Source organism: Piliocolobus tephrosceles, chromosome 4 (assembly GCF_002776525.5).
Source record: "Piliocolobus tephrosceles isolate RC106 chromosome 4, ASM277652v3, whole genome shotgun sequence".
NCBI classification, from domain to species: domain Eukaryota; kingdom Metazoa; phylum Chordata; class Mammalia; order Primates; family Cercopithecidae; genus Piliocolobus; species Piliocolobus tephrosceles.
In genome coordinates, this window is record NC_045437.1 from 78673924 (window position 1) to 78692186 (window position 18263).

At 41.1% G+C, this 18263-nt stretch overlaps 1 protein-coding gene and 1 pseudogene across 6 annotated transcripts in view; both read left to right on the top strand.

Moving 5' to 3' along the window:
- The first annotated feature begins 406 nt into the window (after nt 1-406).
- Nucleotides 407-18263, top strand: part of ATG10 (autophagy related 10) — a 284072-nt gene continuing 266215 nt past the window's right edge. For 2 of the 5 annotated variants that reach the window (XM_023214976.1, XM_023214980.1), the window contains exons 1-2: nt 407-670; nt 13908-14027. In XM_023214976.1, coding sequence (XP_023070744.1) covers nt 13920-14027 — 108 coding nt within the window. In that variant the 5' untranslated portion in view covers nt 407-670; nt 13908-13919. Of the gene's footprint in view, nt 971-1622; nt 1666-8426; nt 9171-13907; nt 14028-18263 lie in introns of those variants that run through there. The other 3 variants (XM_023214977.1, XM_023214979.1, XM_023214978.1) reach the window with 3 other exon arrangements.
- LOC111544453 lies at nt 9571-10209 on the top strand (annotated as a pseudogene). The gene has a single exon (XR_002732164.2). The product of XR_002732164.2 is annotated as a 60S ribosomal protein L17 pseudogene (transcript).

Genomic DNA, 18263 nt, shown 5'->3' on the forward strand with positions numbered 1-18263 from the left:
TCGAATTCCTAACTTCTCCCTCCATCCGTAAGTTTTCAAGGGGTAGCCGTGCTTGTGCTTAATTGTGGTGTTTACAGGACTTTTTGTAGTGTGTGAATGCTGGCACGGCTCTCCAACCTCTTAGGGGGCTGCTAGTAACCCGCTCCCCACTCAACGAGCCGCCTTTGTGCTCGGCGGAGGGCACCGCCTGCGCTGGGTTGGAGGTGGGGGTTGGGGGGTGAGAGCTGTCCGCCAAGCGAGGGGCGGGGCCTTGGCGGCAGTGGAAGCCGGCGGCGGGGAAGTCTCGCTTCCCTCCTCTCCACCCCTTCCCAGTCCCGGCCTGGATCCCAGCCCCGCCCCTGCCCGGAGCGCGCGGCCGATCACGTCACCCGCCTGCGCTAGGCGGTCCCCACGGCGCATGGGAAGGCGCAGTGCGCACGCTCCGACTCGGCAGCTGGCGGCTCTCAGTGAAGGAGGCCACGGCGGCTTCTGGTTGGCCTCGGGGCGCACTGGCTTGGGTCTTCCTCCGTCCTCGAGGCCCCAGTAGTCCCATCGTTCAGCCCCCTAGGGGCACCGGCGCGGCAGTGGCCTCGCAGGGCGCTGGGTTCCACTCTCCAGCTCTCCTCCCCCTGGCCCCGTCGCCCCGCCCTCGCCGGGCTGGGCTGCGGGGTCAGGGGCCGAGCGGAGCGGGGTGAGTATTCCCACAGCCCCTGCCGGTCGCCTCCTCCCGGCTCTGCTTCCCACACGCTCCTCGCCCTGCTCCTAGGACAGGGAGGAAGGGCTCGCGCGGGTAGGCGGGACATAGTCCAGTCCTGAACAAAAGGCCGGGGAAGCGGCTCCCCGCCGGTGAACTGCAGGCCTGTGTAGGCCGCCGCGCTCTGGGCGAGCGGGGAAAGGCGAGGACGCTCCCTCCCCGAGACCCCGTCCCCGTCGCGCACAAGGTGTCACCAGCACTCCTGGCCCAGTACCCAAATGCTGCAGCACTCTCGAAGTGGGTAGTTACTACCTTGTGTTTAAAATCCACATACTGATAGCAAATCTTTGGCCATGTGACGTTGAAACAGTATTAAATTACCGGGGTTTCCGGTGGCTGAGTCCAGCTTAATTTGAAGTTTCGGATTCATAAAGTATCAGGAGGAATAACTTGATATTTAGAGCCAAGAGGTTTTTTTTTTTTTTAACCTCCCAGAAAACCTATAAAATCAAGAATTGGCGGGGAGGGCGGGAGAATGATAAAGGAATAGTTGACTGATTTACAGAAACTTTTCGTAGTAAAAATTACAAAAGTATTGGAAATAAGGCAAAAGGATGACAGCATGTTTTTTTCAGAGTCAAAATGGAGCCTGTTTAATAGGCCCACCTGAAGATGATTTAGATGTCTAGGGGAGTGTATTTTGTTTGGCATGATATTGATTAGGGCCTAGGCTTTGTAGTTAACATCTTTTTGGGTAATGGAGATGCAGATTATTTGAGTGGGATAGAAAAAAAATACAGTACTCGTAAAGGTTGTAGTTCTATTGCGTTGTAGGATATTAACGATTTTTCTTTTTTCTTTTTTTTGGAGACAGATTCTCGCTCTGTCACCCAGGCTGGAGTGCAGTGGCATGATCTCGGCTCAGTGCAATCTCTGCCTCCCGGATTCAAGCAGTTCTCCTGCCTCAGCCTCCCGAGTAGCTGGGACTACAGGTGCCCGCCACCATGCCCAGCTAATTTTTGTATGTTTAGTAGAGACGGGGTTTTACCATATTGGACAGGCTGGTGTTGAACTCCTGATCTTGTGATCCATCCGCCTGCCTCGGCCTCCCAAAGTGCTGGGATTACAGGCATAAGCCACCGCGCCCTGCCAATATTAACCATTTTTCTATCTAACCTATCAAACTTATCCTTTCTTCAGTGTTTATGTTCAGTTCCTGAAATGCTTTTGAGCGCACTAAGCCATTCAGCTTGCTCCGTTGTGAGTTTAATAAGTCTTTGTCACAAGTTCATTTTGAGTCAGATTTATAACTTTTGTTATTGGACAATTGTCACTATTCTTTAGTGGCAAAAACAAGTTTATGCGTCTCAGGATGGGAGGACATAGGCCCTCTGTGGTACTCAAATACATCTTAGGACCCAAAGTAGAATCCTTTCTCATTGCTTCCGAAGGGTTAAACAGTGACCAGAGGAAATGTTACAGAACCTTGACCAAAAAATAAATCCAGAGTATTGAGAAATTAAAATTAAAGTCTTGCAGATTGCAGAGTTTAAAAATTGTTATTGATATTTTAAATTGAAGAAATTAGTGGAAATAGTAGTTCTAAACTTCATTCATTTGAATGTGGAGTGTTAAAAGATTATTTCCCCTGTCTCCTGCTTTTCCCTTGCCACCTCCTGTTCTATTATGATAAGGTTAACTGAGATTTTGCTACATGGTGGGCCATTCAAGTTATGTATAATGTTTTGTGACAAACTATATGTTGACAGTAGTTCCTGATGCCTAATACATTTCTGAGAAAGGTAAAGCAGCCCTTTAGGAAAAACAGGGAGAGTAAAACTTACAGAAGATTTCTTAAGATGGGCTTGATTTGATGATTATCTTTGAAGCCTAGAGATGTGTTTGGGACCCAGGAGGTTGTGTTTGAATCATAAATATAATCAGGGAATCTTAAGGAAAAAAAAAAAAGCCATAGAGATCATTTGGTGATTATCTGTTGAAAACAAATGTTTTCAGGGGACAAGCAGCCTGAGTATAATAAAACAATTAGAAAGTTGGGGAATGGAGAATAGGAGAATAAGCTGTACCTGAAGGAATTCTGATTAGGGAATGGTTGCTGAAAACTGCAGAGACAAGACTTCTCTAATGTGCTTACCTGATCACATAGGTTTATAGGATCCAGGAAGAGTGCTTAGTAATAGGAGTTTAGCTTTGAAGCTAGGGTTATTTCATATCACTGTCATGTAACATCTTTCCGAGGAAACCTTTTTATCATCTCTTCTGAGCTCAAGAACCTACAATGGTTTCCTATTACCAACTGTTTTAAATGGAATCTCCTTTGGGTTTTTTTTGGTTTCTTTTTTTGGTTTGTTTTTTAAGAGGTGGAGTCTCTGTAAGTTGCCCAGGCTGGAGTGCAGTGGCTATTTAGAGGCACAATTAGAAGGCACTACACAGCCTTGACTCCTGGCTGAGGCAGTCCTCCTGCCTCAGCCTCCTGAGTAGTAAGGACTAAAGGCGAGAGCTACCTCTCCAAGCTTCCTTTGAGTTTTAAGACTGTAAACTTTCTGCACCCTGTCCCTAGATTCTCAATATCCCTCAATCTATACTCTCCATTCAGGTTCTTTACTGGTGTACCTCATTTCAGTCTGTTCCAAGGTTCACTGCCACTGCCCCCATCCCTTCTATTTTTCTTTCTATATCCTCCTATAATTCAAGGATTAACTGAATTCTAACTCCTGTAGGGCACAGGCTCTGGTTCCAGACTGCCTTAGGTCAAATTGCTACGCTTAACAGCTATCTTACCTTGGACAAGTTACCCTCTCTGTCTCAATTTCCTTATTTATAAAATAAAGAAAATCCTAGTAATTTACCTCAAAAAGTTGCTCTGTTTGTTACCAGTTCTTAATACATAGTAATACATGCGATTTTAATTATTTTAATCCATACTAATTCTTCAGTGGTTGTATAATTCATCACTTTTTTATTATCCATTATTCTCTGATGTTCTTTTCAATTTGAATCTTTACTTAAAAATTTGATTACTTTGAAAAGAATGTGTATTCTGAAAAATAAAAAAACATTTTGATTACAAACTATTGAAGGCAAAGACTGTATTATACTTCTTTTTGAAAGTCTCTTAACCCAAGTCTGGGTGCAGTGGTTCACGCCTGTGATCTCAGCACTTTGGGAGGCTGAGGCAGGCAAATTGCCTTAGCTGAGGAGTTCGAGACCAGCTTTGGTAACATTGCAAAACCCTGTGTCTACAAAAAATACAAAAAAGTAGCTGTGCATGGTGGTGCACACGTGTGGTCCCAGCTACTCAAGAGGCTGAGGTGGGAGGATCGCTTGAGCCTGGGAGGTGGAGGTTGCAGTCAGCTGAGATGGCACCACTGCCCTCAATCCTGGGTGACATAGACCCCCTCTCTCAAAAAAAAAAGTATCTTAAACCTCTCAGGATGATCTGGGGGCTCAGTGTAATATTTTTTTCTTCTCGTCTTATTATCTAGTTTTCTTTTTCTTTTCTGTTTTTTCATTTTACTTTTGTAGCTTAGTTTCAAAAGTATTTGAGGTAGCTTATAAACTATATAATATATAATAACATAAAAAATAAAGAGAAATCAAGATTGTGGAAATATGAAGCTTGAATAGAAAGATGTGATTAGGGTGAGTTATACTGAAAATATACTGTGAATGTTGTACAATTATTAAAGGTAGGCCACAAAGTTCCAAGCTTCATCATGGTCAGAGGAAAGAAGGAAACGTATTTATTGCCCAGCAAAAACAGCTTCCTGTGTTAAAATAATTGGGAGGCCATTGCCTGAGGAAGCTCCAGTGCCCTGGGTTCCTACATAAACTAACACCCAACTCAGTCTAAATGGTCTTATTCTAGGAAAATGAAACTTGTAGCTTAACCAATCAGAAACCAACTAACCTCTAACCACTGCCTTTTACTGGAATGATCCAAGTAAGACTACTCCACTTTGACCAATCATAGATTTTCTTGGCCTTGCTTCTGCCGTTTACTCTACAAAAGCTTTCTAACTGTGTCCCTTTGGTGCAGCCCCATGTTGCTTGCATTCTGGAGCTGACTAATTCGTTAATATGCCTAGTGTTCCATTATTGGAATGCTAAGCTTGTGGGAGTTATTTATATCCTGCTCAAGGTCATCACCAAGGTCTGATTTTTCACACAAAAAAATTTGCAACCTCCTGCATAAATGAGTTAACCATTGTCTGCTCAAATAAACATTTTCTTGTTTTTGTTTTTTTGAGACAGTATCTTGTGTCGCCCAGGCTGGAGGGCAGTAGTGCAATTATGGCTCACTGCAGCCTCGATTTCCTGGGCTCAAGCTATCCTCCCACTTCAGCCTCCCAAGTAGCTACAGGCATGCACCACTATGCCAGGTTAATTTTTGTATTTTTTGTAGAGGCAGGATATCACCATTTGCCCAGGCTGGTCTTAAATTCCTGGGCTCAAGCAATCCACCTGCCTTGTCCTCCCAAAGTGCTGGGATTACTGTGCCTGACCTCAAATAAACTCTTTAAAATTTTAATGTGCCTTAGTTTATCTTTTAGCACTTAGTAAATATTTAGTGAGTGAAATGGAGGTTGTGATCTCAGATTTTAAAGGATATGCTGAGGCCCTAGAGTTAAATTCTCTAGACTTTGTTAATTCCTTACCTACTTCCCAGTATTTCTCAAAGGGGGCTCTACTGGCATTTTTACGGACAACTCTTCACTGTGTGGGATTGTCCTGCACATCGTAGAACGTTTATTTTACCTGGTCCCTCAGTACTAAATGGCAATGGCAAGCTCTAACTTCTTTTTTTTTTGACAATCCAATATGATCCCATTTATTTCCAAGCAGCCCCTTGAAGAGTGGGTTCCCCATAAAGTTGGGAACCGTTAGACCTTATTTGCCCATACTCTACTCCATCCAAGCTATGCTGCATCCACTGCCATTTGTTTTATTTTTAAACCTTGCATTCTTTTCAGACCCTGTCTTTGCAGGAGCTCCTTCATGTTTTTGGAGTGACTTTGTCTCCACCTGGTTGGCCCTTACTCAAATTTCAAAATTCAGTTCTTTAAGAATTGAATTCATGTGTTCAGAACTCCAAGTTTTGGAGTCTTTCCCAGTTTTGCCAGGAAGTTTGATATTCTTTTCTAGGAGGACACTCACAGCAAGCACTAGGGTATTGTAGGTACTGAGTGAATGAATGAAAAACTTGTGGAAATAGAAGGCACATTAGTCTCATCTCTGAACAAAGACGTTTGCAAGAGGAAAAATTTAAAGGGAATGTGTCTTTCATTACAAAAATGTCCAACCATTTCCTTTTTTTATTTTCCAAAATAAAAATATGGCACTTGGTAGTATATTTTAAAGACACTTTGCTCTATCATCTTTATTCAGGCTGGTACTGATTCTGTAGCTTCTGATATTGTGTTGGTCCTTTTTTTTTTTTTTTTTTTTTTTTTGAGATGGAGTCTCACTCTGTCGCCTAAGCTGGAGTGCAATGGCACGATCTCAGCTCATTGCACCCTCTGCCTCCCAGGTTCAAGTGATTCTCCTGCCTCAGCCTCCCAAGTAGCTGGGATTACAGCCGCCCGCCACCACGCCCAGCTAATTTTTGTATTTTTAGTAGCGATGGGGTTTCACCATGTTGGTCAGGTTGGTCTCGAACTCCTGACCTCAGGTGATCTGTCCACTTTGGCGGATTACAGGCGTGAGCCACTGCTCCTTTCTGTCTCTTCTTATTTTTTGGATACTTTTGGCCAAGGATACCCCGTTATCTCCTTATTTCCTAATCCTGGGAATCTTGGCATATGTGCTGACTAGAGTTTGTTGTACTAGTCCTACCACCCACTGTTCAAAGGCAGCAAGAGAGTTTGAGCTGGTGGATCAGCTCAAATTGTCATCAGTGGTGGAACAGTTGTTCTTAGGTGCTTGCAGAGTTTTATTATTAAAAAATTAAAATCTTTTAATAAAAATAATGATACTGGTATCAGAAAGATTGGATGTCACATAGATCTGTGGGTTTTGTTGTTGTTGTTTGTTTTAGAGACAGGATCTTGCTCTGTCTCCAGGCTGAAGGGCAGTGTCACGGTCATAGCTCACTGCAACCTTGAATTCCTAGCCTCAAGTGATCCTCCCACCTTGGCCTCCCAAAGTATACATCAGTTTGTGTAAGAAAAGTTCCAAGAAGTGAATAGACCTGAAAGTTGAAGAAAGGTACTATAAATGAGAAGAGATACATAGAATAAGTCCATTCAAATTTTTACATTTTTTTTCTTTTTTTTTTTTAAGACAGTCTCGCTTTGTCACCCAGGCTGGAGTGCAGTGGCACAATCTTAGCTCACTGCAACCTCCGCCTCCTGGGTTTAAGCGATTCTCCTGCCTCAGCCTCTGGAGTAGCTAGGACTACAGTGCACACTACTGCACCTGGCTAATTTTTGTATTTTAAGTAGAGAAGGGATTTCACCATGTTAGCCAGGCTGGTCTTGAACTCCTGACCTCAGGTGATTCTCCTGTCTCAGGCTCCCAAAGTGCTGGGATTACAGGCATGAACCACTGTGCCTGGTCTGAATTTTTCTTTTATTCATTTACAACTTAAAAAAAAATTTACTGTTTGCCTATCTGTTATAGATGCTAAGATACAAAGTGTAAATCAAATCCCCAGACATTGTAGACGTTGCTGTATCATCTTCTGGCATTCACTGCAGTAGGTGAAGATGGCAGAGGCTACCCAGATTTTTGTTACTTGTAGGTAAACCTTTTTTTTTTTGCTTGCATCTTTTTTCTTTCTAGTCTTTAAATTAAGATATTCCACCAGGCTATGTTTAGGCATAAGTTTCTTTCCAACAGCTTTGTTTTTTTTAGAAACATGGTGAATTCTTTCAGTTTGTAGGTAAATCTTTTAAATCTTTTTTTCCTCCATCTTAGAACAGTTTTTCAGTTGTACATTTGCTTATGATTGCAGTTCAGAAATTCCAGTTATTTGTAGGTTGGACCTGTGTTCTTTGTCCTTCCCATCAAACAATATGCATTGTTTTCATCTTGGTCTTTTTTCTTTTGTGTATTTGGAGAGGATCTTATATGCTTTTACACTGAAACTCGAATGTGATTTTTTTCCAGCTTCTATACATCTCTCTGTTGCCTTGAATGTAGAATTTATATCTCTACAGTTACATGTTTGAATTTCCTTCCAGTTTTTTCTTATGCAGTTTCCTTTTTAATCTCAGCTGTTTTTCCTTCCTCATCTCTTGCTTTTAGATGAGGTCTTTCCCTTTGTAAACTTTTTCTTTTTAAAATTGGGAACACAGAGTAGATAATTCCTCAGTTTGATTTCCGTATTCCTAGTGTAAGCCCATTACTGGAGCAAGCTTTACCTCTTCCTGTTTATGGTAGTGCCCCTCTTTTCTTATGCAAGAGCTACTTAAAGGTCTTGTGTTTTGGTTTACTTACCTTGACAAAAGAGGGGCATGTTGACTGGTCAGAGTGACCAAGCATTCCTTCCTTCATCTCGCTACATTTAGAAGCTGGAGGAATCTTCCTCTTTTTGTTAGCTTGGAAAGCAGATGAATGGGTGCAACCAAATTTATGAAGGATGGATCATTTTCTATACTCAGGAGAGGTCTTCCTTTCCTAGTGTTGAATCTTTCGGTCCTGTAACTATAATGAGGGAAGTGTTTTTGTATGATTTGAAATAGTTTATAGTTTTTTTTTTTTTTAGTTTTTTCGGGTGTTAGTGGTGAGACTCTACTATTTTGAGAGCTCATCCTGTTCCTGCAGCAAACCTGTTGCTCGCTGCACAGTACTCAGTTTACCTCAGGGCTTCACCTTCCACATCTGGCCATGCACACTGCACTACTGGGAGGAGAACTGCTTTGAAGGAGAATTACCAGTGGGGCTAGAAACCAGGAGGGGAGGGGCAACTCAGGATCTGTTTCTCGGAAGGGAATACAGAATGGGAGAGGGTGAAATGACCCTCTTCCCAACTAACCTAGTGATAGAGAGGTCAGAGCAAGCCTCAGCTACCAACAGAGATTCCTCATTTCTAGGCTAAGTACAGTGTTGCCTCTTATTTAAACTTTGATTTGGAATATGTATTCCAATGGGAGGGCAAGGAGGGAGAATTGAGCCCTGCTAGTCATCTGTTGTCAGGACTGATCCGACTTCTCTTTTGATGTATCTCTGTGCTATTTTATTGGATTGCCCAGGGCCATGCCTTCTGTGTCCCACCCAGGCTGCCAAATGTCTTGAAATCCAGGTCTTTTACCAGCCCTATCAAAATGAGTCATCTTTTGTCTAGGGATCATGCTGGTCTTTTAGCATGATTCCCTTTGAAAGTATCCCAGGTGCTAATTAAAAGTAATTATTTTGGGGTCTTCAGAATCAGGTTATCTTTTGGCCAAGACCTAGGATTCTGCATTTAAATTTGCACTGTGGTTGCTTCCTTGCTCTCTAAAATTTGAGGACCACTGCCTAAGGACCTTGCTAGGTAAGTGATTAAATTAATCTAAATGAATTCAAGCCAAATTGCCATAAAAGTAGTGGGTTGATGTTTAACTCTCCTAGCTGATATTGCATGTTTTTTAAAAAAGAGTCTACACTTAGAGTTATAAATACTGTGGAATTGTTGCTAGGAGGGACAAGTATTCAGGAAATTGCCTACTTTATTAGTCAAAAATGATTTTTAATGTTTAAATGTATGCATAGCATGTTCTGTGGTAATCACATTTTTGTAAATGATCTTAAGTTCCGGGAAATTTAGTTATATTTCTTACAGTGTTTTAGTCCTATTATGACTTTGATATACATTGATTTATAGATTCATCAAATCAACAGCTCCAACTAAAACAATAACAAAGAATTAGTTCCACACACATTATATTAAAAATCACACTTCCTCTTCCCCTAAGCGGCCTGAGGTAATCTGTGAAAATGGTTCGCTATTCACTTGACCCGGAGAACCCCACGAAATCATGCAAATCAAGAGGTTCCAATCTTTGTGTTCACTTTAAGAACACTCGTGAAACTGCCCAGGCCATCAAGGGTATGCATATTAGAAAAGCCACAAAGTATCTGAAAGATGTCACTTTACAGAAACAGTGCGTACCATTCCGACGTTACAATGGTGGAGTTGGCAGGTGTGCCCAGGCCAAGCAGTGGGGCTGGACACAAGGTCGATGGCCCAAAAAGAGTGCTGAATTTTTGCTGCACATGCTTAAAAACGCAGAGAGTAATGCTGAACTTAAGGGTTTAGATGTAGATTCTCTGGTCATCAAGCATATCCAAGTGAACAAAGCACCTAAGATGCGCCGATGGACCTACAGAGCTTATGGTCGGATTAACCCATACATGAGCTCTCCCTGCCACATTGAGATGATCCTTACCGAAAAGGAACAGATTGTTCCTAAACCAGAAGAGGAGGTTGCCCAGAAGAAAAAGATATCCCAGAAGAAACTGAAGAAACAAAAACTTATGGCACGGGAGTAAATTCAGCATTAAAATAAATGTAATTTAAAGGAAAAAAAAAATCACATTAAACAATATGGAGAGTGGTAGTGAAAAAAATTGTTTTCAATTAAAAAGGATCATTTAAACAATGATTATATAGTGTTAGAATTCACTAAGCCTGCTTTTCTGGAAAGATATGTTTGAACAACAGCAGAATAAACATCTTCTATGCTTTTAGTCTAAGGGCTAACTTATAGTTTGGAAAGACTACCCTCAGTTGGCGGGGAAACTTACTCTATTTTCCAATCTTTAGTCTCTGGTAAAGCAGTTAGAGAAAGGTTTTGATTGAATGTTACCTAACAAAAACAAAAACAGAAACAAAACAACACAATTCTTCAGCTGGAGTAAGTCTCAAGCAAAATGGATACATTAACAACTTAATGCCGGGCGTGGTGGCTCACACCTATAATCCTAGTATTTTGGGAGGCCAAGGTGGGTGGATTGTCTGAGCTCAGGAGTTCGAGACCAGCCTGGGCAACACAGTGAAACCCGGTCTCTACTAAAATACAAAAAATTAGCCTGGTGTGGTGGCGTGCACCTGTAGTCCCAGCTACTTGGGAGGCTGAGTCAGGAGAATCGCTTGAACTCGGGAGGCAGAGATTGCAGTGAACTGAGATCATGCCACTGCATGCCAGCCTGGGTGATTCCGTCTCCAAAACACAAAACAAAACAAAACAACTTATACTTTATGACACAAGGAGTGCTGACTCATTTCTAACTTTTACTTACAACTAGAAATGAGAGATTCATTGTTTAGGATGAGATGAGAATTGAAATTCATCTTTTTACTGAGAGTTCACTTGAGTGACTGTTGTCACCTGTAGTATGAATTTAGTTTAAGATAACTTAAGTCTGGAAACATATGCAGTTCACATATCTAAGGTTTTTCAATTTGCAAAATAAGTACTATTCTTGCTATTATTGCTTAATAAGCCACAGTTGTGGTTATTTCCATTTTTAGCCATATTTTCATCCATTTCATTGTAGGAAGTTCTCAGATTCAAATTTCTGCCTCTGCTAGTTTATGAATTTGGTAGAGGACCAGAAAGTATTACAACTTCAAAACTACGTATAAAAATGTTGATTGAATTATATGTACATTTTTGAGTTGAAATATTCTTGCTTGAGCAAAAAAACAATAATTATTCCATGATATTTCATTATGGTACGTTATGATGAATCGAGTTGAGATAGATATCTTTTTAATATAGTATACTTCCTAATTTTGTAATCAAGCCATAAGTGTTTGTATTATGGTATGTAGCATCCTTCAGCAAAGCCTAGTCCTTAGATAATTTTAAAAGTATTCAACCAAATATCAATTAGTGTTTTGATGTTCAGTCATCTTGCTTGTAGCACAGTGCTGTTAATTAGATACACTATGGCTATTGAATGAAATTTTATGTTTAAGTATTTTCAATACTTCAGTAAACCTCAAGTAACTGGAGGGCTTAGGCTACTTTGTTCAGTTTTGTTACTAAGAGTCTGTTGGAGTTTTAAAAATATTACTAAGTATATTAGTGTTCTTTATGAACGAAAGTTAATTTTTCTTTGATTTAGTATCTTTCAGTATATGTCAGGATCATCATACATTTGGAAAAATTTCCTCTGACTGCACCATATCAGTCTTCTCTTGCTATTCTAGTTTTGCATTCTCTCTGCAATTGATGAAATGGGTTCTGTTACCGTCTACGTAATGTTGATATAGAATCGGTATTTCCAGCCCAGATTTCTCTTTCCTTTTGAGTTCAACACACACCTCAAAATGCCTGCTAGACCCTTTTACTTGGACATTCCACAGGCATTTCAAATTCAAACTCAATATGACCAAATTAAACCCATCTCTCTTCCCAAACCTTTTCTTCCTCCAGAGACTTCTGTCTTACTCAATGAACCACCACCTAAAGGCAGAAAGCTTGGAATCTTTTCTCTCCCCTGTCCCCCACCAATCTTTTCAGTTGTATTGTCCATACCTAGTTCAATAGCAGTTTATTTTTCTTAGAGAGACTCACTTTTATCAAATCTTTCCAAGGCATTTGGTTATAGAAATATCAGTTGTCCTTCTTTTTTAATTTTTTTTTTTTTTTTTTGAGATGGAGTCTGGCTCTGTCGCCCAGGCTGGAGTGCAGTGGCGCCATCTCAGCTCACTGCAAGCTCTGCCTCCTGAGTTCATGCCATTCTCCTGCCTCAGCCTCTTGAGTGGCTGGGACTACAGGCACCCGCCACCATGCCCGGCTAATTTTTTGTATTTTTAGTAGAGATGGAGTTTCACCGTGTTAGCCAGGATGGTCTTGATCTCCTGACCTCATAATCTGCCCGCCTTGGCCTCCCAAAGTGCTGGGTGAGCCACCACGCCCGGCCCTCTTTTTTACTCTTATGTTTTGGTTTGTTTAACATTTAATTACAGTATCTATTTATGATAGGAGAATAAGGTTTGTGAACACACAGTTAACTGATGGGAGCAGAGGTGCTTCACGATCAGCATGCTGTAGACATGAGTCAGTGTTGATTAATCTGGCAAGTTGGTTAGATGGAGGTTGGGTAAGAGAGTTCCTACTGTAATTATTTGTATTTCTTATTTCCCTTTGTTAGAATATGAGCTCTTACAAGGCAAGGACTATATATTTTTTCATTTTTGTATACCTAACTTTTACTTACGCACAGTGCCTGCAACTTAATAGATATTCACTATGTATTTGTTGGATGAATGAACAAACTTACATAGATTATACTAAATTTGAATAATCAGAAATGACACTGGTTTAGGAATTAGCTAATATAGACAGATCATTGACCTTGGAGCCAAACAGGGGTTTAAAATCCTTGCAGTTTATATGATTTTAATTCAGTTGAACAAAAGCATCTAGAGTGTTTACTATGCTAAGCACCAAAGATACAGAAACAGGAATATAAAAACAAAAAAAGCTGGGCATTGTGGCTCATGCCTATAATCTCAGCACTATGGGAAGCCGAGGCTGATGGATCGCTTGAGGTCAGGAGTTTAAGACCAGCCTGGCCAACATGGTGAAACCCTGTCTTTACTAAGAATACAAAAATTAGCCAGCGTGTTGGCATGCAACTGTGATCCCAGCTACTCGAGAGGCTGAGGTGGGAGAATCGCTTGAACCTGGGAAGCGGAGGTTGCAGTGAGCCGGCATCATGCCATTGCACTCCAGCTTGGATGACGGAGCGAATCTTCATCTCAAAAACAACAATAACAAAAACAACAAAAATAAAAACAACAACAAAAAAATGGGGATAAGGTGAGAAAGATAGGAAAAACAAAAACACTTTTTTATTTCTTTTGAGATGGGGTCTCATTCTCTTGCCCGCGCTGGAGTACAGTGGCATGATCATAGCTAACTGCAGTCTTGAACTCCTGGTCTCAAGTGATCCTCCTGCTTCAGCCTCCTGAGTAGATGAGACTACAAGTGCACACCACTATGCCTGGCTGTTTTTTAGTTTTTATATAGACAGTCTTGCTATGTTGACCAGGCTAGTCTCGAACTCCTCAGTTCAAGCTGTCTTCCTGCTTTCGCCTCCCAAATTGCTGGAATTATAGGTGTGAGCCACCACGCCTGACCAAAACCATTTTTGAGTGGCCTTGAGGCCATTCTACATCCCAAAATTTGGTTTATTGACAGAAATAAATCAGTTAGCAGAATTCCTTTCAATATCATTCTAAAGTTGATGCTAATACTTAGTTTTTATGTTGCAGTTTTCATTTAACATGGAAGAAGATGAGTTCATTGGAGAAAAAACATTCCAACATTATTGTGCAGAATTCATTAAACATTCACAACAGATAGGTGATAGTTGGGAATGGAGACCATCAAAGGTAAGAATGGAAATGTTTGTTTTCTATCTCAAAAGAGGATTTTTTGTTTTGTATTGTTTTGGTTTATTGACATGTAAAACCTCCATAATTGAAATTAAGGTATGAAAACTGGTTTGATTTAGTAAAAGGCTTAAATTGAAGGATGTCTTACAACAGATGTCCATTTTCTTATTTCAACTATATATATTCATTATTATCAGGCTAATGAAGTATTATTTTGAAAAGTCCTTAGGTAACCTGCTTAATTTAATAGATAGAAATTAGCATATTAATTATCTGAATGTAAACAGATGTTTCTGTGGTGCTTCAAATCATCAATCCTAAGTTAATATTCTTAGGAAACTACTTTCGCCTAGAGAGTAAAAAGATAATCTTTTTTTTTTTTTTTTTTTTTTTTGAGACGGACGGAGTCTTGCTCTGTCGCCCGGGCTGGAGTGCAGTGGCCGGATCTCAGCTCACTGCAAGCTCCGCCTCCCGGGTTTATGCCATTCTCCTGCCTCAGCCTCCTGAGTAGCTGGGACTACAGGCGCCAGCCACCTTGCCCGGCTAGCTTTTTGTATTTTTTAGTAGAGATGGGGTTTCACCGTGTTAGCCAGGATGGTCTCAAACTCCTGACCTCGTGATCCGCCCGTCTCGGCCTCCCAAAGTGCTGGGATTACAGGCTTGAGCCACCGCGCCCGGCAAAAAGATAATCTTGAAACCAAACCATAAACAATCACAATTTCTGAAATATTGAGGACTGTATTAATTGGGAATTTTCTATTAATATAAACATATTTCAAAATATTTTTTCTTTTTTGTGACAGAGTCTCACTCTGTCCCCCAGGCTGGAGTGCAATGGCATGATCTTGGCTCACCGCAACCTCTGCCTTTCGAGTTCAAGTGATTCTTGTGCCTCAGCCTCCCTAATAGCTGGGACTACAGATGTGCACCACCACACCTGGCTAAATTTTTTGTATTTTTAGTAGAGATGAAGTTTTGCCACGTTGGCCAGCGTGGTCTTGAACTCCTGGCCTTAAGTGATGTGCCCGCCTCAGCCTCCCAAAGTCCTGGGATTATAGGTGTAAGCCACCACGCCCAGCCCCAAAATTTTTTTTGGTTTTTTTGAGATGGGTTCTTGCTCTGTTCTGGAGTACGGTGGCGCAATCTTGGCTCACTGCAATCACCACTTCCTGGGTTCAAGCGATTCTTGTGCCTCAGCCTCCCGAGTAGCTGGGACTATAGGTGCATGCCACTGTACCTGGCTAATTTTTGTATTTTGAGTAGAGACAGGGTTTCACCATGTTGGCCTTTCTGGTTTCAAGTGATCACTCCTGACCTCAAGTGATCTGCCCACCTCCACCTCCCAAAGTGCTGGGATTACAAGCGTGAACCACCACGCCTGGCCCAAAGTATTTTTTTTCTCTTGGTTCGATTCAGTAATAATAATGTAAAAGGCCTATGTACTTATTTCCACACTTACAGTTAGTTCTCTGTCAAAAACTGTTTTTTTGTTTTGTTGTGAGACAGAGTCTTGCTCTATTACCCAGGCTGGAGTGCAGTGGCACAATCTTGGCTACTGCAGTCTCTGCCTCCTGGTTCAAGCAATTCTCATGCCTCAGCCTCCCAAGTAGTAGCTGGGATTTTAAGTGTCCACTACCATGCCTGGCTAATTTTTGTATTTTTAGTAGAGACAAGGTTTGGCCATGTTGGCCAGGCTGGTCTCGAACTCCTGACCTCAAGCCACCCTGCCTCAGCCTCCCAAAGTGCTGGGATTACAAGCATGAGCCACCAGTGCTTGGCCTCTGTCAAAAGCTTTTTAAAGAGTTCCTTGAAATCCCTTCCTTAGAGAATAGGTCAATTTTCTCTACTTAACATTTTACCTGGTTCCTGAAAAGTGATGAATCCTGATTCTCTGCTGGTTGGATCTGTTTTCTGTATACACTCTGAGGAATGAACAGTTTGGGTTGGATTTCCTGTGATTCAGAACTGGACCCGGGAGGCGTAGCTTTTGATTAGGTCCAGAGTGTCACTGGGGAAATAAGCCATGATTTCCTCTTGGGTCATGTGCAGGCTGAACTTTGACAGGGTGGCTTATGCACAGTTCAGAGGGTAGGGTCAATCTTTTGTGGTAGTCCAGTCCCACTCTCTAAGTAGCGACTAGACAGTTGATCACCCCTCAGGAAGTCTCCCTCTCCAGGATAATGTGACTGTGCTAGCACCTCTCATTGGTTTTGTTCCTGGGTATATTTTATAGTTTTGTTCGCTATAATGTTTCAATTTTTATTCATCTTGTTTTTTCTATGATTATTGCTGATGTGAAACAACTGTAATTTTGTATATTAATTTTGTAACCATTCAGTCACCTGGTTGAATTTCCCTATTTGTTTTCATGGCTTTTCAGTGGTTTCTCTTGGGTCTTCTAGGAATGAGGTCATCTGCAAACTAAGAGATTTTTTTTTTTATTGTTTTTTAAATTAACTTCTTTGTGATAGTTCTCTCTATTATTTTATGCATTGACTAGAAAAATGTTAAGTAATAATGATAAGAAATCTTACCTTGAGCCTGATTTAATATTTATGCTTTTGTTATAAAATGATTAAATAAAATATTGATTATTTATTGAATTCGTATAGGTTTCTGACCCCTTTTGTCCTGTAATAATTTGTGTGATTATTCCTTGGGGACTTTGCCTTTTCACCATTTTTTTTTTTTTTAAGAAATTTTTCTTCATCTTAAGCTGGAGGCAAGATGATAAAAATTCCTGTTACCATTCCATTACCTGGCAGAATGTGGGAGGGGAACGCTAGGGAAGGAGCTGGGACTGTGTATGCATTTGTGTTTGAAGGGTGAGGGGGCTGGGGCTCAGAAGGATCTTCAGTAGGGAAATTCTGTCACAAGTTTCTCCACTGAAGTTGTAAACTAATGCCCCAAGAACTGGTTTTCAGGATTTGTTTTCATTATTGACTTTTCTCTAAAAAGGTATGCCTAAGTCTAGCCTTCTGTTGGCTGCCACTGGTTGCTTAGGTAGGAAAGTTCCTTACCTTTTGGAGTGGGAGTTACACCTCTAATTAAGTGTAGTTCACTTTCATGTAGGGGATGAGCACTGAGACAGTATTGAAACATTACAATAAATGAGTCAAGCTTCCAGGGACAGAACAATAGGAAGACTGAGTCCAGAAGTCTGTGGCTGACCAGAGTGCCTGGCCTATTGCTAGGTTGGAAACAGGGGTCCAAGTGTTACCAAATCTTTTGATATTTTGAGAAAGGTTAAACATTCAGATTTGGGTGGAGAGATCTCTGAATTTTTAGATGTCGGCAACTAATTAAAAAATATTATTTTTCCAACAGTGAGGACCAAACCAAACATGTCAGTGATGCCCAATGGGATGGTCAGTTTATGACCTCTGGGATTGGGTGTCTGTCTGGTATGACTGTGATTTCTCTTCCAACCCCGCCTCAGCACATGCTATTGAACTGAATTAGTGACAGGGGCTCTAGGCATAGCAGATTCCTGTGTTCTCAATTTAGGCATATTAGTATTTTTGCCACCTAATTTCTGCGATCCTGTGCCATTTTTCTGAAGGGAATTGTGAATCAGTCACTTGGGTATATCCTCAAACCTTTCCTTGTATTATGTAGTATCTCAAGTCTTTTTCTGGGACTGTTTGGAGACAGTATTCTTACACTATCGTTTTGCTTTTCAGGCCTCAGAAATTTATTATTTTTTAAAATTGTGGTATTGAGGTATAATTGGCATACAATAAACTGCATATATTTAAAGTGTACAACTTATTAAGTTTTGACATATCTATAGACCTGTGAACCTTTACTAAAATCAAGAGTGAACATATTCATCACCCAATAAAGTTTCCTCATAGTCCTGCTTTCCAGTGCCTCCCTCTGCCCCTTCTTGCTCCTGAAACTTATTCTTAAAGTCTTGTTTACTTTGGGAGGCCAAGGCAGGTTGATTACCTGAGGTCAGGAGTTCGAGATCAGCCTGGCCAACATGATGAAACCCTTTCTCTACTAAAAGTACAAAAAATTAGCTGGGTGTGGTGGTGCGTGCCTGTAATTCCAGCTACTCTGGAGGCTAGGGCAGGAGAGTCGCTTGAACCTGCGAGACAGAAGTTGCAGTGAGCCAAGATCCTGCCATTGCACTCCAGCCTGGCCAACTCCAGCCTGGCAAACAAGAGCGAAACTCTGTCTCAACAAAAAAAAAAAAAAAAAAAAAAAAAAAATCTTGTCTATACCTAT